Below are 23,285 nucleotides of genomic sequence, written 5' to 3'. Positions count from 1 at the left end.
TCGTGCACTTTTTATGGCATATGTGATATCATGTTGAACACCCTATCGACCCGCCACCCAAGTGAGCCCAACACACCCCCTCCACCCTCCTACCTCCCCCCCGAACACCAGTGTCCAAAGATGCTCATTGTCAGTGGGCTGTCGCTATTGCATGCCCCCTCTGCGGGTATCAGGGGCACCCCTGCCTGTGGAGCGCAGGTTCCTTCCAGATCTACGTTGGGGGCTGCCCTGGACGGAACTTGCAACGGATGATGTGTCTGCCTGCTCACGTCCATGCATGTCCCTAAGGGTTTGCGAGAGCTCAGTGAGCACACGGCGCACTGCGGCAAGTTCGGCACATACGTCTTTGGACGTCGCATGCAGTTCCCCCCTCAGGCTCTCGGTGCTTCTCTCAATTTGTGCCCTTAGTGTCTCTGTACCTCTCTCCATTTCTGCCCTAAGTGTCTCAGTTGATGTTTCTATGTCTGCCTTAGTGCCCCCACATTCATCGGCATGGTCCTTGAGGAGTGTGGCCAGTTGCTGCTGTTGTTCGATCAACTGGTCGAGGGACTGTTGCCTCTGCTGGGCCATGGCCATTTGCGGGGGTGTCACAGAGGGGCTGTTGTCCTCATGTTGCCTTGCCACAGGGCTTGTGGGGGATGGCCAGTCGTCGTCTTGTGGGTGCCCCTGCGTGGTATCCTCATGTTGTACGGGATGGGACAGACAGGGGGATTGGGACAGGTCATGGATGGATCTGACTTCGGCATCCCCGTTTTCTGTGTCCGAGCATGCTGCCATCAATGGGGTGTCACCTATGGTGCTGCTGCCACCAGAGGCAGTGCCTTCTGTGGCATCCATTGGGGGGACCTGTGGTGGTGGTGTTGTGGGCATGCTGGCTGCTGGGGTGCCTGTTGATGTTCCCTCCTCTGTGCTGCCACCTGATTTGTGCTGCTGCCGTGTCTTGATGCGTGCAGCTGAGGTGGAGGGTCTCTGGCCGTTGGTCTTGGCCCTCTTTGCAGGTGTGCTGGTAGGGGTGTCCTGTAGCTCGTCGTTTGGATCGGACCCTGTGGTGGAGTAAAGGAGGGCGAGGGTTATTGATGGGTCAGTGGGAATTGGAATGGCATTGTATCACATGCATTGGGGTGGTACCTGAGGGTGATTTGGGTCGGGGTCTTGGAGGTGCTTTGATTTGTGTGTGGAGTGAGGGTGCAGTTGTTTGGCAGCCTGCAGTTAGGGTGTGCCTGCTGCACGTGTAGTGCGTGTATTAGGGGTTTTTAATTATTTATGTATTTATTGTGGGTTTTGACGTGCGCTTTCAGGCCGATGTGTGTGGACGTTCTCCTGGACATGTGTTTCTGTTGCACTATGTGGACGCATGGTACTTCACATGGATGGACTGTGTGGATTTGGCATTGTTTTATCTGGCCCACCTACCTGAATCTTCGGATGTCTGCACTCCTTTCTCCATCCCTCCGACTCCCTCTATGCTCTCCATTCCGATGGTGGAGGCACAGATTTCTTCCCAGGGGGTCAACTTGATGGGTGATTCAGGACCTCCCCCGGTGGCTGTGGCAATGTTGCGGTTGGCAGAGAGTATGCTGCGGACGCGTATCCGCAGGTCGTCCCATCGCTTGCGGCATTGCTGTGGGGTGCGGGGTGCGGTCCCCACCGCACTTACCCGCTGTGCCACCAGAGCCCATATGGCCTTCTTGTTTGCAAGTGCCGTCCTGGTCATTTGCGTGGAGAAGACGACGGCAGCATTCTCCTGGAGGGTCTCTGTTAGCACGGTGAGTTCCTCACGGGAGAAGTGGACCTGCCGCTTGCGGTCGCACGCTTTCTTCGCTACTTTTCCCATTTTTCTTGGTTTCGCTAGGGTGGTTGACGGGTTGGGGTGTGTTTCAGGGTAGTGATTTTAGTGGTTGTGTGGTTTTAGTGTTTTTATAGGTGTACGCCGGGATGTTTCCCGTTCCGGGCCCATGTTTTAACTTCCGTTTCCGTATATTTCCGGGCACCGTACTTTCCGGTAGGCGCACACTGCGGTGACCGCTAAGAGGGGTGGCGGTATTGCACCTAGGGCGCCGTACGGCGGCGGTGTGGGCCGTTTTGGGGTCATTTCCGCCATCGCGGACTTTGCACTTCCGCCGTGGCGTGGTGCTCGTGCCCGATGGGTCGGAATGGGCCGCACTTTGCTCCTTCGTACAATGGCGGAAACGCTATTTACGCTGTGGCGCTCCGGTCAGTCGCTTTCCGCAAGGGTCGTAATGAGGGCCAGTGTCTTTTAGGATCTTCTCACACAGCTCCCTTCACCAAGTTACAGACACTCAGGGAGTAAAGTTCCACAATGTTTCAGGATTCACTTCAGGTAAATGTCTCAGTCAGTTAGCAGCTCACAGTTCTTGTTATGCTCAGCTTCACAATCTTCCTGTTTTGTTTTCTTAGATGCACAAACAACAAATGTCCAGCTATTTTCTTAGGCTTCTCTTGCCTGAACTCAGAAAGTAGCACTTTGTCTTTTCCCTTAATGTCCACAGTACCTTTTAGACTCAGGGTTCCCTTCCCCAAGTCTCAGCTCTTAGGTGTAGTTATTGTAGTCATTCACAAATACTTCTGGGCTTCCCTTCCCCACCTTCGTGTTCCACTTTCAGGCTCTTCCTGGTCTGGGCGCTGTTGTCGCATCACACGGTCCACCCATGACCGGTTATGCAACACAGGGCCTGGGACTCCTAGCCCTCCCCCTTCCTTGTCAGTTCACTTAGTTCACTAGGCTTGGCTGGGCCTTACTTGCCCTGGCCCTTTACAAGTGTTCCTTTGTCGTGTACAACCTTCTGCTGGCTCTCACGGTGTTGCTCGATAGCCAGTGCCACTTTTCTCGCACTTCGTCCCTCACTCGGCTCCCCTCGGGATGTCAATTTCCTTCTTTCAACAACGTAATCTTCCTTACGCGACCACTCAGTAACTTTGTATCACTCAAGATTATATTTGTTTGTCTTGCCGCATAAAGTACTTTCACTTTGAAGGCCTTGACACTGGGGTTTCCCTTCCTGCGCCTTCATTGAGATACTGTGTTTCTTCTTTCCCAGTCCGCATTATCCAATTACCTCACAGTTGTGGAGGACTGCAATAATGGATTTCCTTTTATTCTGCGTACTCTCGCAACATAGTATTTAGCCGCTCGTATCATATTGCGAGTCACCCTGTACTTCAGACTCCCCGGCAGTGATTTCACTCGTGCTTCCAGGTTATCTGCTTCGAGAACATTGCAGCTGAGGTCAGCGTCTCACCACCTGCCCCTCAGTCACTCCTGGCCACAGCAGGAGAATGAGCGCACCTGGCTGACATAAGGGAAGGTTGGCCCTATCCACAGCCTTCCTTTTTTAACCACACTGGCTCCTCTGCTCTGCCACACGGTAACATGCCGACTGGTCAGTCTCCTCAGCGGGTTTTCTATCCGCCTTCTTACTGCTCGCCTCCAGAATGCTAGTTCCTTGTAAGTCAGGGATCTCCTGCTGGACTCAACCACTCTGCTTCCTGGGGCAGCGTGTATTTCTTTTAATGGCCTGCAGGAGAAGTGTAGGCTTTTGCATGGGGCTAGGGTCACGATAGCCCACAAAGGCAGAGGATCTGTAAGGGAGGGTAGTATTCGCAGAGGAAGGGTGTTTTCGCTTTAATTCCCCTCTTATGGGTTCAGAGGGATTTGTTTTTCCATTAGAGGTGGGGGTCTTTCTTCGACCACCCTCTCCCGTGTCTCCCCTTCTTCTTGGTTAGTGTTTTGTCAGAACCCACGTTAATCTGGATTTTGGGTATTCACCTATGATGTGGGTGGGGGACCCCTTTGGGCTGGATGAGTGACAATAGTCCACAAAGAGGGAATGTAGGTTTTCCCTAGTGTTTGGGAGTACCGCATCTGGTCTGACGGCATCCTCTTCCCACTCCCCAAGAATCCCCTACACAGGGGATCCACCCACCCTTGTCCACCTCCAGGGTCAGGATCAAAGTGCAATGCCCCTTCCCTGGCCACCTGAGCAAAGGATCCAGGGGGAGTAAATGTGAGGATGCCCTCAGGTTTCTCACACTAGCCACCCACCGAGTAGTATTTCTCAAAGCACAACTGATAATATAAGTAAGTAAAGTGAGAGAGCAGAGACAACTCTTAAGCCAGCAACGGTAAATGTACTTTTAAAGGCAATCTAGTGTAACAGCACATTTATTCATTCATTTTGGTGCCCTGTTGAGTGTTACACATCACCTTGCTGCTGCTTCAGAATGCTTGCCCACCAGGGGCGGGTGTTGTGAAGGTGGACGTTCTGACCTCATGATGATTACCCATTCTAACTGGCCAATGAGCCATTTCATTTCGGCGTTGAAGTAAAGCGACCAGCTAAGTGTTTTATGATTGGTGTGAACTGGTTCCTCAGCTGAGTGGGGATAGTTCCTGGTCTGCTTTACACTCTGCCTCACTTTTGCTGTCCATACAAAACCAAACAGAAAAAGTTTCCTCATGCGTTCTTCATGGTTTGAATGCACGATTTTGAGTTGAATGGCGTTATTGGGCGCCATGGGCTGCATGGCTTTATGGAGGAGTATACAGGGTTTTTGTCATCGGCAATGTTCTGAGGCGGGATGTGGAGAGAAAAAGAAGAGCAGCAGCAAAGAGAGGTGAGAGAATGGTCAGTAAGGAGGAAGAAGGGGTCCCAAGGAGAGAACAAGCATTTCCCGTGCCAAGACGGACAAATACAAGAGGGTGCTGTGGGGAAGGTGCTGAAATCTGTAGGGCCTAATCTTGAGGGTCAGCCAAGGAGAGATTGAGCACCTTGATAGCATCGACTCACCGAATGGTATAGAAAAAGCCCAAGGACCCCAAGAACTGCAGCAAAAAAGATAGAACAATCCAAGGCTAGCTGGGAGCATAGTCTACATTCGTGTGGGACTGGCAATCCCAAAAGGGAAACTAAACAACACTTCTTCAGTAAAGAATCCAAGCCAAAAATGTTCCTCAAGAAACTGAGCCAGGAGGGCTCACATGACATACAAGGCATGCCCTCACTTTGTAGGGCATAGGTCTGCAACCTGCGACTATCTAGATGGTTTAGACTACGACACCCGTGATCCCTCACCACAGACTATGTTAAGATTTGGTGATAGTTGTAGTCCACAAGAAATGTCTGCAAAGCCCAAGGCTTCAGACCCCTTCCATTGGGACTTGGTTCAGTGGCGGCTGTCCCTCTGTACCACATTGCCTTTAGCAGGTGAAAAAGGCCTACCATGACGATTGTTTGAAAGTAAACTCCGGACAGACTGGGAAGAAATAGATTTTTATCAGGAAGCTCAGCACCGCTGTCCGGGAGGGTTAACATATTCTAGCAGCTGCCAGGAGAGGTACCAGAGTCCCTGCATCCTTGAGAACTGCGAAGGACACTGATGCATCAGTTAGGCGAGTCCATCCTAACCATGAACTGTTGCCTGACCAAGCGTTGTCTCTTGGGATCATGGCCCTGTTAGAAGCCCAGCTCTGAACTCTGATTACTCTGCTCACTTGTTTAGTAAGAACCATCACACTATTTAGGGAGAAATATCCTCACTCAGTAACATTTGCTCCAACCTCCCCAATGTTTTTGACCCAGGTAAACCTTTTAGGAGTCTCAGTTCCTTTGTTGATCACTTAGTTTGTTGCATATGTTGCATTCCTCCTCCAATTGCAATGCCTATGTTTGCAGCCATGGCTCCCAGGGTTCCTCTTTTAACATCAGGGAGGTGGTTTGTAAGCAGAGCCATCCTCTGCACGCAGCACCGTGGTGTGCCTGATTTTGTATCCAGAATTGGATGCAAGAAATATGTGTGGCTGCTCCCCCATGATGGTTTTAGGGGAGAGCTTCTGGTGTTGGGGCCGCCAATGCAATTTCAAGATCCATGCAACTGGGGCATTTTAAAGTGCACTTTCAGAAGTGAACATGGATTAATACTTTTATCATAATCGCTGATAAAATCTGTTTACATTAGTTCTCGCAGATTTGCAAACCATTTCTGTTTAGTATTGAATTTGAATGTCAATCGATTTGCTAAATATGATTAAAACGTGAAATTTTTAAATGGTCCTATTTTTTAAATATTCTAATGCCAGTGGCATTATGTTTCAGAATCCTTCTAAAACATCAGCTATAATTATGGGCCCTTCCTTTCCTCCCCTCCAACCCACACAGCTCTGTTTTCAGTTTCTTGCAAAACTGAAGAAAACATGGTGCAAGAATATGCATTTAAATGACCACCATTAGTATGTCATTGTCATCCTCTGCATGCAGCTTTATGCACCATCCACTTGCAATAACCAATCAAATGCATGTCTTCAGGGACATACCCAGGACTACCCTATTTCAATCACCCTCTTTCTGGGGAAACTGCTGGAGAAGCTGGCCTTGCCCCAACTCAACTCGCACACTGAACTTGTCGGTGGTCTCCATAATCATTAATCTGGAGTCTGAGCATCCAGAGGCACAGAAACTGCTCTTCTGAACACCCGTGAAGAACTGCTCGCTTCCCTTGACTCCAACTCCCGAGATGTCCTCATACTACTTGATCTCTCCTCTGCCTTTGACACTGTCAACCATTCCATCCTGATACAAAGGCTCCACGAGACCCTTGTTATCTCGGAACGGCACTGAAATGGCTGACCTCTTTCCTAACTGACCGTTGTTGCCAAGTCATCTGGGGCACCTTCTCCTCTCCTGCCTCCTTCTCCATCTGTGGTGTCACACAGGGATCAATCCTCTCCCCTTGGCCCTTTAATATCTACCTTGCTCATCTGGCACTCCTCATCTCCTCCTTCTCTCCAACTTCCAGTGTTATGCAGTTCCAGATGACACGCAACTCTTTTTCAGACTTCCTGCTGACTCACTCACACCTTCCTTCATCTCCGACTGCCTATCTGCCTTCCAAGCCTGGTACACTTCCAATGATCTATGCCTCAATGCCAGCAAAACTGAGATCCTTCCGATTGGGACCCCTGCTCCCTTCTTCCTCCCATCTCTCTGGAATCCATCCTTGGGCTCTTCCCCGGTACCTCCTTCTGAAGCCAGAAACCTTGGAGTCATCTTTGACTACTCTCTCTCCTTCCTCCCTCACATTCAGGACATTGTCAAGAAGTCTCACTTTCAACTATTCCTTCTGAAAGGAATTCTCCCTTTCCTCACTTTTCCCAAGAAGCTCAATGTTTCCTGAGCCCTGATTCTCTCTAGGCTTGACTACTGCTACAGCCTCCTTCTCAATCTACCTTCTTCCACTCTGCGACCCCTTCAGCTAATCCAGAATAGAGCAGCAAGAGTTATCTTTCGCCCTAAAAAGTCTCCACTGGCTCCCGGTTGCTGCACAAATCATATTCAAATCCCTCTGCATCATCCACAAGGCTGTCTGGGGCCGGGGACCACACTTACCTGCAACTCTCTCTTACATAATACTCTTCTTCAATACCTCTTCGTTCCTCTGGCACCAATTCCCTGAGTGTAAAGCATTTTGCGTGATAAACAGAGAGCAGGAGGTCGTTCCCTTTCCTCAGCTGGATCCCTCCTGTGGAACAGCCTCCCCCTCCCTCGGCGTCTTGAGCAGGACCTTCTTAAATTCCGAAAGCTCCTCGAGACTTTCCTCTTTGCCTCCTTTTTCCCTTCTTCCCTCCTCTGCTAATCCCACAGTTGCTGTGATTGGTGTCTTGGACGCTTATGCATCCTCAGGGCCCCTGACCACTCACACCCATTCTCCCAAGCTTCTGTCTACCTTCCGCACTTGTCTCAGCACACCCTCCGCACTGGAGACTTGCACTTTTCCACCCAACGCGGCTCCTGACCGCACAGCACTTATCATACCTTGCCATTTATCTGTGGCTCACCCCCGAGCCCTGACACCCCAGCACCCACCCCACTGCCCTCTTGCTGCTGCACTTGCATGTTCTGAATAGTCACAAGGCATAGCAGGTTCGGCTGTCCCCTCCCCCATTGTATTTAAAAACATTTTTTTTATTGTATTGCAATCCTAGGTTCCCTCCCTGTTGCCATGCGGGCGCTTTGAAACAAATGTACTTGCTGTATAAGCGCCTAACAAGCAAACTTTAAACTAAACTAAACTTAACTATATCACTGACAAACCCTCCCATTGCCTGCAAGCAGCCGTGCGCCTACAGCAATTCCCAGATTGCTGCCTGTTTGGGCATCGTGCAAGTGGTTCATTGAAATAAAGTTTAGCCAGCACTTGCGAGATAGCACAATGAGGTTTGACATAGGGTGGTTACTGGCAGAGCCTATACATTTAAATCCCGATTAGTTCCCTCCCACTTTGACCTCTGCGAGTGAGCCACGTCCCTTTCTGCTGCTGAGACCCCTGTATCGCTCCTCATCCCAGCTCTTCGCCGGCCATCTTTTCAGCCGAACGCCAGTAAAATCAACATGGCGGTCGTTTTCATTAGTTTCCGCGGTCAATGTTTGTAACCGTTTCACTCCCGCTCGATTTGTAGTTACTAATTTGTGGGGCATTCTGTTGCTCCAGGGATCCTTTTGGTGCATAGTTTGTGCTTGCTTTGTAATACTTTCCAACGAGTTGAATGAAAGATCCACGCAATTTCAAGTGCTCTAGCTGCCACAGGAATTTCTATAATGCGGCGCTATATAAAATGATAAATAATACTATTTTTCTTGTTAAAGCAGATCATTCCCCATGAGGACAATCTTGCAGCACCCGAGGGGAGTGGGCGCAGAAACTCCGTACTATAAATAGACGTTTTGTTTTTTGGTGGATATATCTGTACGAGTCGTTTCTTTATAGGATGTATACATATATATTCCTTTTTTTCTGTTTTCGCAGTCTCAGCAAAGCTTCCTGCTGCGGCTTATTCGCCTGTCAGGCCTTTGCAAAGCTTTTCATTACCGCCCCATGAAACTGTGCAATGTATTTGGGGTAACTGTAGGAGCCGGAGTATGTAACATGCTTGTAACACGATTAAGGGGTTTAAGTGACAGCCTAATGTAGCCGAGAGAGGAGTTCAGGCCCAGCACCCCGGATAGTATTACCGCCTCACGCTGTAATGCAATTACAGGCGGGAGTTAATATTTATGACACAGTGTGTAGTGTACTTAAACATTTGAAGTTGGCAGAATTAAGAGCAGAACCGTCCTTCATTACTAAGCTGTATTATCTCCAAAAAGCTGCAGGGTAAATTATCTAAGAGCAGCATGTGGCCGAATGCTCTGGAACAATGGAAGCCGGGATATGCTCGGCACCAGTCGTCGCGTTTGTGATCTGTCGGAAGTCTACAAGGGACCACAGTGGTGTGCCATGCACATCACCTTTCACAGGGCACACTCTCCACGAAGAAAAACACCACGGCAGCCAAATCGCATGCCAAAATTCAAAGAAGCTTTTTATTGACATTAGTAGAATGAGTACTTATGGTCTCTGGGATCCGTGCGGCGGGACTGTCTTATTGAAGCCTTAGGGCCCGCGGAGCCTGGTAATGCCGGGCATTACCTGGAAGCCCGACTTGAAAGGCCAGAGCGAAGTGAGGGCTGTTAAGGCAGGTTCTAAGGGAACCAAATCCCCAGCATTGCCCTTCCCCAGTGGCACAAAAGCTTTCAGCACTTTTCTAGGGCGTTAAATTTGCTCAAAACAGCCTGCGCCGCAAGGTTTCTGTTGCATCCCACACACACAGAGGCAAATCTCCGAGATTTGACGAATATGGTATTGGCTGGGCTGGGACCAGCAGTGAGCGGGAGTCAGACGGGGCTCAGGAATGGGAGGAAGAGCTGAGGGGAGATGCCGGGGAAGAGAGCGGGCCACCAGTAAGGCTTGGAGAACAGTCAGGGACAGTCACGGTAGAGGCATGGCGCAAGCAACACAGAGCCTTTCGCTTGGACCAGTTGGTCAGGATTCTGAGTGCGGACAGTGTAATAGTGATTAGAATTTTCTTGGAAATGCTTGCTCCTGATTTGTTGGGCCAGGTAGAATGTTTGCGGGAGGGTGATAATATTGATTCCGATAGTAGTGATATATATTGACTATGGCTCTCCAGACACAGTGTCACTGTAACAAATCATTGCAGGAAGGATTTCTGAGCAGATGTGGGATAGTGGTTATTTGTCGGTTGTGGAATCTGTAGGGCTGGGTTCTAGCTTCAGATCCTTCACAGGATTACTTTCTGTTATCCAAGGCAGATCCCACAAGGTCTCTACGTCGCTTTCATATATCTGCTGTCATTTTGAGCACCCGAATAGCATTGCTGGTGCTTTCTTATCAGTTTGGGGCGGCTTCACCAGTCCGTATTCAGATTCTCACTGTTCATCCCTCTCTTATTAGATCAGTGCGGCCTTCCCCACCCGCTGTTTGAGCTGACATTCATTGTACAGTGGAACCAATGGTTCCATGTGTAAATATCCCCGAAATAATATTGCCATACAAAAATATCGCAATTTTATTGCAGCGATATTACGCCATGAAACCTGCCATGAAACCCAATAAACCCATAAATGATCCCCACTAATAATATCGCCTATGGCCTTCCCCCATGACCATATATATGGCAATATTATTGGTGGGGTTAATATTACCTGATACCGGAACCAATGGCATTGGAGGTTCCAGTTAATAGAGCATTCTGGTTAACACGGTGCCCGATAACAAAGCTTTTACTGTATCATCAGATCCGCCACCATCTTTTATTCTGGAAGTCAGCTACATAGGATGGCATTGCCCTTTCCCTTGCTTTCTGCGCAGTACACGTTGGATCTACAGGTAGATGAGTGAACCAGTACTGAACTGCGAGACCTCTTCATGGTATCTCGTTCTCTGCCAGGTCATGAGATTGTGCCAACCTGTAAGAGTTTGTGTGTTTGATAGATTTGTGTCTAGTACTGGCTGTCCATTTCTTTCTAAGGGCACCTGACTGCATTTAATGGAAGTGTACCAAGAGAGTACCCTCAGTAGGGGGCAGGAAATTGACTTATGTATTTGCCTACTCAACCACATCTTTTCACTTGGGACCTAGGGCTCCAGATATGATATTGAAGTGGGAGTAATTTACTCCCTATGTTCTAAAAAATGGTTCCAAAATGTTTTTTTAGGGAGTTCAAAAATAATTCCTATTCATAATATTTTAGGCGAGCCAAACATGTATTTTCATTCTAAAGCATATCTTGCGGTGACCTGTCCTTCTTTATATCAAATACTTCATGTACATGAAAATATGCCTTTTTACTGTAACGCTCCCCTTTAGGTCAGGCTGTACTAAAAGTAGAACTCCTACTTGTGGCATGGCTCTGCTGATGCCGCTGCTTCAAACAGGCCTATGAAGCTGTGTCGGTGGAAGCAGGGGCCAGCATCCTTTGTGCTTTGTCTCCTGGTTTGTAGGTTTTTTTGCTAGCATTTCTACTGTCTTTCTTGATTGGGAGCAGTTGCCTCTTATGAGACAGTAAAAGTGGCTGGGATGCCCCTTATCTGTAGAGGTAGTTGCTAGTAGCTCTAGTAGAGCTAGACTTTCAACTTCCACTCCTAATTATCTGGTGCTTTCGTACTGAGTAAGACCGCATCTAACCCTTATTGGTTCTTGATCCTTCTTTCCTTAATGGCAGCCCTTCGTGTTGGCTTCAGAGTGAAACCTCACGTAATCCCTTTTTAATTACAACTGCATCCCTCTGTTACTTGTAGGGGATAGATAGCAAAACCCAAAAACCTGAAAGATGGGCTGGTGAGATCTGTGTACAGAGGCCTGACTCCCATCAGGGCATACTGAGCCGTACTTCCTTCCGACGTCAATACATTGAGTACCATTCATTTGGACAATAACATTGTCTTCATGGTGTTCAGAAGCCTCTAGGAATCCACCTTTAAGCACTACATAAACATTGGATATTAGTCATTACTATCCTTGACCTCAACTACATGTTTATTTTAGAAAAATGTATGATTTACAGATACTTAAACAGTAAATAATGTGATGAATTAAAGTCATTTCTGAGGCATCTCTGAGTGCAGTTTGATTTTCTGAGAACCTGTAATCATTTGTGCATGGTTACGTTTGACTCTTAATATGTATTTTGCTATTGCTAATGCACAAATAGCAGTGGTTTCAAAGTCCACAATTCACTCGAATGATGTCATACTCTTGAAGTTTATTTCGTAAATCACAGGAAATAGACCCCTCCTGCAAAATGCAAATTTGAACCTATGCAAATAATTTTGCATGTACTACAAGAAAGCCTGTACATCCTATGTACAGTTCAATGACCCTATTCTCCTCCCTACCCTGCTTCAATGATATTTTATAAACCCAAGGGTTAGCTGCCCCCTACAAAACCCTCAGAATGGGGCTAGGTTTTATGTTTTGCGGACAGAAATGATAGAGTGTGATGCCCCTCTGTTTGTTTTGTTTATTTAGTATAGCGCAAAACCAAACCCGAAGGTAGCTGGTTGGCAGGTAGCTCTGCTGGTCACGCCCTAGCCTGCTGCTTTTAATTGTCTTATTATTGCACCGCCCCATATAAACCACTCCAACCCCGGCCTTTAGTTGGCTTTAGTGGTAATCAAATGTTGGCTGCACGCTCTATGGAAGAGCCTGGAGTCAGCTAGAGTGAGGTCCAAGATGTAGTTTATTCCATGCATTGTCAGTTACGGGTGGAACATCAGGATTAAGTTCCATAGTACGCAGTAACATCCAGGAACATCCATCCATCCATTCTTTCTGCCTATCAGGGCTATCTGACACGCATGGAACACACAGACACCACTGCCGTGCCCATGACACCATTCACTTACGTCACTCAAGAAATGCATTCACTCATAGCGTAACCACAGTTCATCAGCCCCCTTTCCCTGCATGCGAAAGGGTGGCGAGAAAGCACTTTCACCCACTGGCCTGCCCCAAGAGGAAGAGAGGATTGTGTTTGATGAACAGAACCGTAGGAACACCATGGGCCTCATTACGAGGACATCGGTAATCTGCCGTTGCTACCCGCGGGTTGCTGCCGTCCTCGTAACACCGACCGCCTTATATCCCGGTGCCACTGGGACATTACAAGTCCCACGGCCCGGAATATCGGGCGGCGGATTCGGGAAGTTCCCATCCCGGGAATGGGTCCCCGGGAGCACCGACACCATTGGTAACGGTGCCCACGCTTCTGTGATAACTCTGCCGTCCGGGGCCGTTGCACTGGGCAGATCAGAACTTCCGGGCGCAACGGTCACAGAAGGCATAGTTGGAGTGCGGTGTCCAGCATGTTTGCTGGTACGGTGCGACCGACACCCTTATTTCCAGACCACCACACTTAGAACGAGGACCCATGACCTTTACAGGACCTTTTAGCGGCATGACTGTGAGTGAATTTGGGATTTCTGAACCGGATCCTTTGGGGACAGAAGTTACGCTTTCACCTGCAGATGAGCAGTGGCCACTTTCTGCATGCTGCTCTGCCAGCGCGCCTCCACCCTGCTCATTCTGGATACTCTTTAAGGTGGATAGGGGCGCCAATGCCTATCTGTGCTGAGACTTGGATTAAGGGCAACGGTGGGCATCGATAGGATGGAGTTTTGTGAACCAAGCATAACTGTTGTTTTGTGAGGCGGCTTCATTGCATTCTGTGGGGTTCTATAATCTTTACGGTGAAAAGAGGACATGGTGGAAAACGTCAAGGGCTTCAAGTAACTCCCAGGACAGATATTGAGTACCACTGCTATAGTGTCTATTGTGGACCACCGGTTCCTTTCATTACAGAGTGGCAGTAAATATGGTCAATGCCAGTTTGCTCTAAGCTGAGTAGTCTGCAGGTCATTCTTAGTGACTGATGTAACACAGATAAAAAGATGTTCCGGATTAACAAGCTGGTCAGTTTTGCACCTAGAAGTAGGCTGATTTCTGCTTATTTCAATCTACAGGTTTGATGCCATTGGGGGAATTCTGGTGCTTTCATGGTGTGTCCAGGGTCTCTGAAATGGGGATGGGGTTGGAGGGCAGAGCGAGGATTGGCAAGCAGACCATACCACCTGTGTTGCGTGTGAGATGACATAACACATTGTAGGGCAAAGAGCTCTAAAGCCAGGTCATTGTCCTCACTTTCCTGTTCTTTCTCTACTCTCTGATAGGTCACAAAGAAGGTGAGAACCATGCAGATGTTCCATAAACCGGTGAGCACAGCCATGCAGGGCGACAGGGTGGGCATCTGTGTCACCCAGTTCGACCCCAAGTTACTGGAGCGGGGCTTGGTGTGCACCCCAGACTCTCTACACACCATCCATGCTGCTATCATCTCAGTGAAGAAGATACCCTATTTTAGGGGCACCCTCCACACCAAGGCCAAGTTTCATATCACGGTTGGCCATGAAACTGTCATGGGAAGAGTGATGTTCTTCAGCCCGGCTCCTGAGGACTTTGACAAACAGTCCCTAGATCAGGGCTTGGATTTCCATAAGGAATACCTCTACCAAGAGCAATATCTATCTAAGGATTCCAAATCAAATGATGCGGACAACCAGAGTGGCCAAGTGGGGGAAGGCCAGCTACCCAAGCAACAGTGGGCCCTACTGGAATTCGAAAGGCCAGTCACGTGTCCTGGGTTGTGCCTCGTGATTGGCTCCAAACTGGATACGGACATCCATGCGAATACCTGCCGGCTTGCCTTCCACGGGGTGCTTCTGGAGGGGCTTGAAGACAAGAATTATACGGAAACATTTCTTCCTAAGCTGAAAGTGTACAAGCAGAAGCACAAGGAGGGGCAAGTGGAGCGGGTGAGTATATGATCTGATATGATATGGCATTTATGACGCGCCTATACACAAGGGTTTCAAGGCGCGACAACATGTCTATGCCTTCTGTGTGAACATTCCCACTCTAGTTTGCGTTTGTTGGTGTATAATTCTGAGCAGTTGAGATGGAAGACTTTCTCTACCATAGTGAGTGGAAACTGTAATACATTTTGTTAATTGGTAGAATGGGCTCTAGCTGTTCGACTAAATAGTGACCCAAAAGAATTGGACAATTTCACCAAGACACGAGTCACTGCTAGCGTTAGATGATTTTAATTGTTCACCGATTAGCATTCCTAATCAGGATATTGCACACCGATTGGCTGCTAGCTGGTCAATATCTGCCAAGTTTGTTTCCCCATGAGATATGGTATCAGGCAGCATCAAGGGCAGTTCCTATTCTTTTTCACAACAAAGTGTCTTGTCTGTAAATTGGAAAGATGGCACTCTGTGGCCGAGGAAAGCCACTGCTCCTTCCACCGGGGGCATCATCCGGCTGCTCACAGACTGCCATTGCAGTTACCTCACACCACAATCAGTGTGATATGACTCCAAGAACTGCAGGGAGGGTGGAACCCTGGTGTGGAACCGTGGTGAGAGGTGTGTATCACAGTGGCATCAGGGTATCTGACTAGTGGGCAGCCACTGCAGCTGGTGAAATCGGGAGGGTTTTCATGTGAGAACCGCTTTTTCAATACTTGAATTGATAAAAGCACTACCTTGCCTGATGGCACTCCCATTTCGGCCGGTGTGTCCGGTAGCCTCGTTGGCTTCTTTCAGAAACTGTCTGACACCATTCTAGTCATTGTGTGAGCATACTAGCTGCCATGGGCATTATGGACTACATTGTGTCTGTGCACTATTGATCTGCATTGCTCCATGCTTGATGTATAGGCTGACCACTTATTCTATTATTCCTGTACTCTGATGGTTTTAGAGTCAACATCTTGCCCGATGTCGACCCCTTACTAGGCACGGCTCCCACAGATTTGGAACATGATCCTACATGGGAATCAGCGATCAGTGAGCTATTGCCCACTCCGCTCTCCTACTAGCCCTTGCAGATCTGAATAGTAGTGCACCATACATCAGCAAAATAAGGGGTGGCGTTTCCCCCGTGGGCACTGTTCGCAGGTTTAGTATTCTGGCTTGCAGGCACTGTGGAACCTCTAAACTGGGTACGAGCATCGTCTCACAAATCCATTTCTGTGTGAGCTCCCACCCCTTCCTTTATGGACCCCTGCCAATCCAAACCACAAAACCCCACGTTTTCTTTCATGACATCTGTTTATGGCCTAGAGATTGGCACGCCATGTCTTTTTCATGTTGGCCAGAACCACATAATCACGTTCGCTTGCCCATGACCAATCTTCATTAACTCCACATTTGCAGTAAAAATAGGAGAGCGCATAATTCAGAAAAAGGATTTATTTGTACGTTCCAGCACTGGCATGACCCCCTTTCCTAGACTTTGTAAACATGATACATGAGATTAGATTATATAGGTCCTATGGATCCTATACGGACGTTCTTTCAGGAAGCATAATTCTTTGTCTCAAAAGCGTCCTCTTGCTTTGGAGCGGCCTGTAGAACTGCAGGATCCTTCCCTCTAAGTGGAGAATGTCCCATTAGAAGCAGAACAGCTTATATCCAGATGTTGCTGCAACTACAAACAGGCATCTGAGAGGGGACATCAGGAACATGGGGCGGCACTTTCCTAGTGCCGCAACAAGGTGAATGGTTCAACCATGTCCAGTTAGTCATGGGCCGGGCCAAGTGCATGAGGGCCATCCACGTAGAATATGCTGAGAGTGCCTAATCCTGGCCCAGATAGAAGCATATCACTGAAGTCAGGAAATTCTGCTTCTAAAGGATACCTTCATCCTACAGACTATTTATCTCTTGAAATATTTTTGCAGGCTCAGACCGGCTTCGGAAATCTTTCAAACTTTCTGTCACAGATGGCCACAGGCAAAGGGAGTAGGTGCTTTATTGAAATTGTAGACAAATGATATGGGAAGGCTGTAAGGGTCCCTACAACTCTCAAGACCTTCATGTGGGCTCCCTCCACCCTATCCCATGAGTCTCTAATCACAGTATATTGCCAACCTATTCTAAAGTGTAGTAACCCCTACTCTCTATATCTTTTCTAATCTTGACGGGGAAACGTAAATGCTGTGACCTTTTCTATCCATCTGCCTCTGTAACATTATGTGTTCACTTCCTGATGGCACCAGGGTTTCTCTTTCAGTCTCTCCCCTTCTCACTCTCTCTGTCTCTATCCCCCATCCTCTATCTCTGTCTTATCTCTCCTCCCACCATGGTCTTCCTCGTCTCCCTTTCTGTCTACCTACACCTCTTTCCTTCTCCTATCACTTCTCTCTCTTCCACCTCCTTATTCTCTTCCTCTCTTCTGCCACCTAAGCACTAGCTGTCCCTCTCCATCTCCCTCACTACCCCCACCCCTCTCCTATCAACTCTCTCTCCCAATAACACATCAGCTCCTCTGTCTCTTGAGTTTACACACACTCTCCTTCTGCCTGTTCCCACTACCTTTCGTCTTCTCTTTGCCCTCCACTACTACTCCTACTACCACATTTCACTCTCTCACCCACTCTCCAGACACACATTCTCTGCCACTTACTTCCACTCTCACACCCTTTCTAAATCCCCTTACGCTTCTCCCCTCTCTCACCCTCGCCTCATCTTTCACATCCCTCACACTGCGCTATACTCCACTGGTAATCACACACAACAGCTTACCTGCACTCTCTCAAAACACTGCAACAGTCTACTCAGCACTGCACTCCCTCTCCTATGCCTAGTCTCCTGGTCCACCACTGCTCCATCTGGCCTCGCCCAAACACCTTTCAATCTCCACTGTGCTGGCTGGGCATTGTATCGCCCGGCCTATTCCATCACTACTCTTGGACCCATGCTCCTCTTACCAATCTCTGGCTAATCTATCCCTCTGGGCGTTGGGACTTCCCCAGAAAGGCTTAAGAATGCTCTTACCTCTCACCCCCTTTTTCGTCTCCATTTTTGAGGAGGCAGCCATGTGCTCAGGCTGCTCGTTTCCCTTGTGGCTTTCTTCCTGTGCTGGTGAGTTTTATTTTCCCCTGGATTAGAGGAGGATTTCTGTGTCTTCCATGCTTCCCTACAGTCCATTTTCACTCAGTTCATTTTCTGTTGGTCCTCTATTCCCCTTGGGTCTGTCTAAGGTTGGTAGGCAGGTGTTTGGTGTCATAGCTCTGTTGGGCAGGAAAACGTCTATTATCGATTCCATTCCGCTACTTCCAATCTAGGTACTCTTGGTTGTGCCCAGGTGCATTCTGGCTGTTGAAAAGGAGACCTCTGGCCAGGTTGATATGTACTGTATAAGGAACATTGGTACCAGCTGTCATATACAATGCACACTCAGAGGGGCAGGGACTGGGCCCCCTAACTCCCTCACTGCTCCTTTGGGGTAGGCTCTAGTGCAGTGGAGTGTCCAGACTATTTTGACTGGTGTGGCTCAAGTGGGGCACTGTCTTATGCAGGGGTGGCATGAAGTACGAGGGCCTACGCCCAGGGGCACGTGCACACGCACTCACACAAGGCCAATCAAATTCCAGGGGTAGCATGTGCCACCCCAGGCCACTCCCAGGACACGTCTGTGCACTAATATACATCCTGGTAGACCGCACAGCCCAGGTTATGTGGAATTTCCGCCCCCCCCCCTCCTCGATAGGGCCCTGACCTGGTCACACCTTCACAAAAGCCATAAGGATCCTGGGCAGCGCCACATGAGAAGGAACAGGAACACTCTGGAGTGGACATGAAGAACAAGAGGTAATATTCCCACATCCCTTCCTCATCCAAGAACAGGTCATGATCCGCCTCCAGGAAATGGCACCTACAGGTCTCACTCTGGTGCTGATGATCAGGTACTGATCCTAGACTGTCAGCGCTTCTGGCAGCACATGCTGGAGGCCTTTGCAAAATGCCCAGGGGCACTGGTCTGGGCCCAGTGCTAGACTCAGATCATGGACCCTCTGCACCTTCATTGATCAGCTGAGATCCTTCAAGTATTCCATCCCTGCATGTTATATAACCTGTTCCCGGGGCTGAACAATGGTTCTTTGGAGCCTAGGCCAATCAACACCAATCAGTTTCCATGCCTGGCCCCGCACTAATCCTTTTTTGTACTGATGGGTCTGAGATCAACGTGTCGCGTCTTCACTCCCACACCTGATCCTGAAGCCCCAGTGGGGCTGGGAGTGATTGCAACATTTACTGCCTCTAGGGCTCACTTCACAGAGTCGTGCTGCCTCTGAAGTACAGAGCTCGCTAATTGTCCTCAGTTGACAACACACAGGTGACTATTTTATTTATTGATTGCATTTATGCAACGCCCAGACCCAGGGGTTTCACAGCTGTCTGCTGTGTGTTTTGATAGCGGTAACTTGTATCCTCATGGCTGATTCCGAGTGCTTTGTGACCCTGCAGCATGCTACAAAGTCCCCTCAAAACCTGTATGAGACTTTAGGCCATTCTATTAATGGACCTGAATTTATTCCTGAAAAGAGCAGTAAAATGAGCTCTTGAAGAGGGGTCGAAATGGCTCTTTAACACAACACTTCCTTAAAGATGAAAGCGTCTCTTCCAAACAATGATGTTCTAAGGATGGCAAAAGTATCTCTTGGCAACTTAAGTAATAGTGTTTTAAACTTTCTTAGGAATGATGACACAATTATCTTTTCCAAACAATAACTCCCCAAGAGTAGCAGAAATGTCTTGTTTGCACAACACGTTCTTAAGAATGACAGAGTGTCTTTTCAAATCATTGGGTTTTTTGTAAGGATGGCAACACGTGTCTCTTACACTCGGCAACTTATTGAAGGTGGTATGCTGGTATAAATTCCTGCCAGGAACCCTTTTCCCAATGTCATTTATCTTTCAGATACTCTGGATGCATTACCTGGTTGTAAGCCCCTGCCAGGAATCCTCCTCTGGGCTTGGTAGATCACCTGGTATACTCACCTGCCAGGTATCCTCCCCGCAAAGGCCCACTGCCTGATGTAACACTTTCTTCAGGTCTTCTTATAATCCTTTCTCTCTGGGCTTGGTGGATCCCTGGTATACTATCCTGTCAGGTATCTCCCCTCATCCCCCCAAAGACTCGCTGTCTGATGTACCACATTCACCAGGTCTTCTTACAATCTTTCAGTTCTCTTTCTCTTTGAGTATAACACAGTTTTACTCTTTCACTGTTTATACTCTGTTGGCTTTAGGCTGTACTTGTGCCAACTTCCCCCATATTGGCATCCCTTGTATGGAGTCTTGGTCAGGTTTTGTTTAACTTCATTAGTAGTGTTCATTGGCTTGTGGCAATTCTTGTTCCAATCTTCCCCATAATAACTTCTCATATATGAAGACTTGTACAGCTCTTGCCTTTCAATTACTTAATTAGTTCATTTGCTTATGACAATATTTACTCCAGCTACCCCCATATCGACATTTCATATATGGAGATTTGTGTAAATGTAGTCTTTCTATATTACTTGGCTAGTATTCAAAACAGCTTGGCAATTGTTTGTACACATGTCAGTGTGCCACAGAGCTCCCAATACTCGTGGGCAGAAGACTCACCAGTGTTTGCTGGCGTTCCCGACCCTTGCATACGGCTGCTGCAAAGCCTTTGCAGCGGGAAAGCGTTCCCTGCTCGGCAGACACTTTTCTGGTTTTCCCGCCGGCTTCTCCTTCACCCATCAATAGAATGGATGCTGTTTGGTGTGACCGCATCCCTGTCAGCCTTTTCCTTGCTGCAGGCTCCTCAGCGATCCCCTTTCTGCACCTGCTATGCCATTCCCGGTCTCTCTCCTCTCCGGTAGGAAGCGCCTGCCTCCTTCTGCCGAGCTTGCTCGCATGTGTCTGCCTTCGGTTCTGCTTCCCACTGTGCCCGCTCTGCATCTCTCTTCTCCTCTAGTCTCAATTTTCAAAGGCACACCATTTTTAAATATCCCATTTAAGCTGATTGGTATTACAATTAGTCTTCACATTCAGTTTGGTGTGGTTTCCGCTCCATATTAACTCCTTTCCCCTCTTCCTCGTCCCAGTACTGTAGGTTTAATGGGATTTAGATTGCATTGGAGTTTCAGACTCTTTAAAGCTATATTGCTTTGGATCTTTGTTCAAATCAAGACTGTCCGACACAGAAGATGTTAAGTGAACATTATGTGCATATGAAGTGTGAATGGTATCCTGCCTAGGGTATCTGGCAAGAAGCGGTCTTTGAGTTTTACAATTGGGGAGGATTGGTATACTAACGAAATGCCGTCAGGAATCTTGGGATTATAGAGCCTAATTCACATGGAAGACAAGAATACTGTGTCCCTCCTGATGGGGTCACCATATCTCCCCGACAGCCATTTCCTCCCATGTGATGCTCCCTCATAACAACTCCGCCAGGGTCAGGATCAGGTGGCGGCTGCCATCCCCTGTCTACAGGGGAGGAGATTTTAGGCTTGGGATTAGTGATGACTCCATAGGATTCATCACATGACCTAAGGAACTATTTTTGTAGTCCACAATAAACTCTGGTATACCAAATGGAAAATAATGTGTTTTATTCAATTATTTCCTCTTGTTCCTTAACCCTTTCCAGTAATCATAATGTTTGGAGCCATACAAGCAAAAATACTGCCTTTAACCTGACATATGTTGCATCAATCACTTTATGCACTGCAAGTGCCTAAGCAGTGTGTTCTCTCCAGGGACACGCTTCTGCGTTACACAGACTTTTCAGACTCGTACAACAACCAATGAAACAAGCATTGGCAATGCCAACAGTTTTGTATTTTGTGTAGGCATGGGAAATGCGTTTGCCAGGCACTACTGATTAACTCACCATCAATGGCAGCAGCTACAAAATGGTGCGAGTACCTGGCAAATGCCTGATATTTATACACATACCAAAACTGTTGGTTTTGCCAATTCCTGTTTTTCACAGGACTTCGGTGAAGGACAAGCGTAGTGCTTGTAAATTGAGTGGCTGAAGGCAGACTTGGTTGAGAAATTTTTATGACACTAGTAGCACATTTATAGCTCCAGTTAATGTATTAACTCTCAAAAGACTGCTTTGAAAAAACATTGGGAGGTCTTTGTGCACAAAGCTTGATGATTAGGCTTGATAAAGCTAGCTCAAAGAGATGCCTGGAGGTTGTCTTTTGGGTAGGTATGGGCAAGAGGTAGTTGGGAATGGCCTTAGGGTATAGCATGGCCATGGGCAGTCTACGGGTGGGTAAATAACCAAAGAACACTTACAAGCTTTGTGTTCCTTCTCATATGCGGGTTCTCCCTAGCTGTAATCTAATGCAATCGTTTTGGCTCAGTTTAGCAAACACTCAAAAAGTGCAAGAGGATTAGCTTCCAACATGGTTTCCAATCATGTAATAGCTTTAGTTATATGCTGTTCTAACATTGCTTGTTTTTGGTCGCATGCTGCTGCAGAGATCCCATATATCATTAGCCATTGTGATGGGGCCAGAGTTCTGTCCCTCTCAGGTGGGGGTAGGGACCCCTCTCAGCCTGAGGTGTAAGGCCCATTGGTCAGCTTTCACATGAGAGGCAGTCCTTCCCTAGAGACGCAATATGGGATTTGAGACGTTTACATTCCTGCCCCTTCTCCTTGCCCATGGCTGCACGACAGCAGTATCACTGTCTATTACCCCATCTCTGCATAGACCATTCTGGTTAGAGTCTTTCTCTTTGTCTTGTAGGACCTGTCACATCCACAGCAGTAAAGAAACAATCAAGCAGAACAAACTGTGCAGCATCATAGACAATACACGCTTTTACGACCCACTCCCAGAGAAACAACACAGCAAGCCCTAGCGTGGTGCGCTCCTATGAAATTCACCCACCAGGGGAAAACCTGTGGGAGCAGAACACCAGCATGAGTCATGGTGCGGAACGCCCAATGATACTTTATCTCTGTCTATGTCTGTGTATTTCTGCAGTGCCTACGACCAAAAGGTATCTAAGCAGTATTCCTCTGAAGACACGTAGACAACAAGTACCAGCACACACACTATGCTTACCTGCAGGGGCCGTAGAGTGGCATCCTCACGAATCTATCACCCTAGAGCTCCCAAGACCCTCATATGAGCTGGGACATTCACTGTTGTAGGCCGCCATTGCTGAAGTTTGGCGGTTCTGTGAATGGGAAAGGGGCTGACCCCTTGTGAATCTTTGCATGTTTGTAACGTCTCCCCTGGGAAAAAGACAGGCCGACGATGGCCCAGAGGACCAACAGTGGGATTTAGCCATTGGGGGGAAGGAGGGGGAAAGGAGTTCTGAGGAATCCATGGAATTCGTCTATTCTTACCAGTAGTGAGGTCTCTTTTGGAGTAGGGAGGTGAGCCTGCTAAGCTTAACACCCCCTAGGGTTCAGGACGAGCGGGATCCCACTAGATTCACTCTTAGAAGACCAGCAATTCCTGAACAAGATTATGCGTTAACCTCCCTTGTCTCATGTAGCCAACGTCTTTGTTGGACAT

At 48.1% G+C, this 23,285-nt stretch overlaps 1 protein-coding gene across 2 annotated transcripts in view; it reads left to right on the top strand.

The window, feature by feature from the left end:
• EEFSEC (eukaryotic elongation factor, selenocysteine-tRNA specific) overlaps positions 1-23,285 on the top strand; it is a 1,309,919-nt gene that overhangs the window by 708,650 nt on the left and 577,984 nt on the right. For both annotated transcript variants that reach the window (XM_069643359.1, XM_069643360.1), the window contains exon 5: positions 14,086-14,727. In XM_069643359.1, coding sequence (XP_069499460.1) covers positions 14,086-14,727 — 642 coding nt within the window. The remainder of the gene's footprint in view (positions 1-14,085; positions 14,728-23,285) is intronic.

Source organism: Ambystoma mexicanum, chromosome 2p, assembly GCF_040938575.1.
Source record: "Ambystoma mexicanum isolate Mex_15411 chromosome 2p, UKY_AmexF1_1, whole genome shotgun sequence".
Taxonomy (NCBI): domain Eukaryota; kingdom Metazoa; phylum Chordata; class Amphibia; order Caudata; family Ambystomatidae; genus Ambystoma; species Ambystoma mexicanum.
This window is presented reverse-complemented; position numbering and strand designations above follow the sequence as displayed.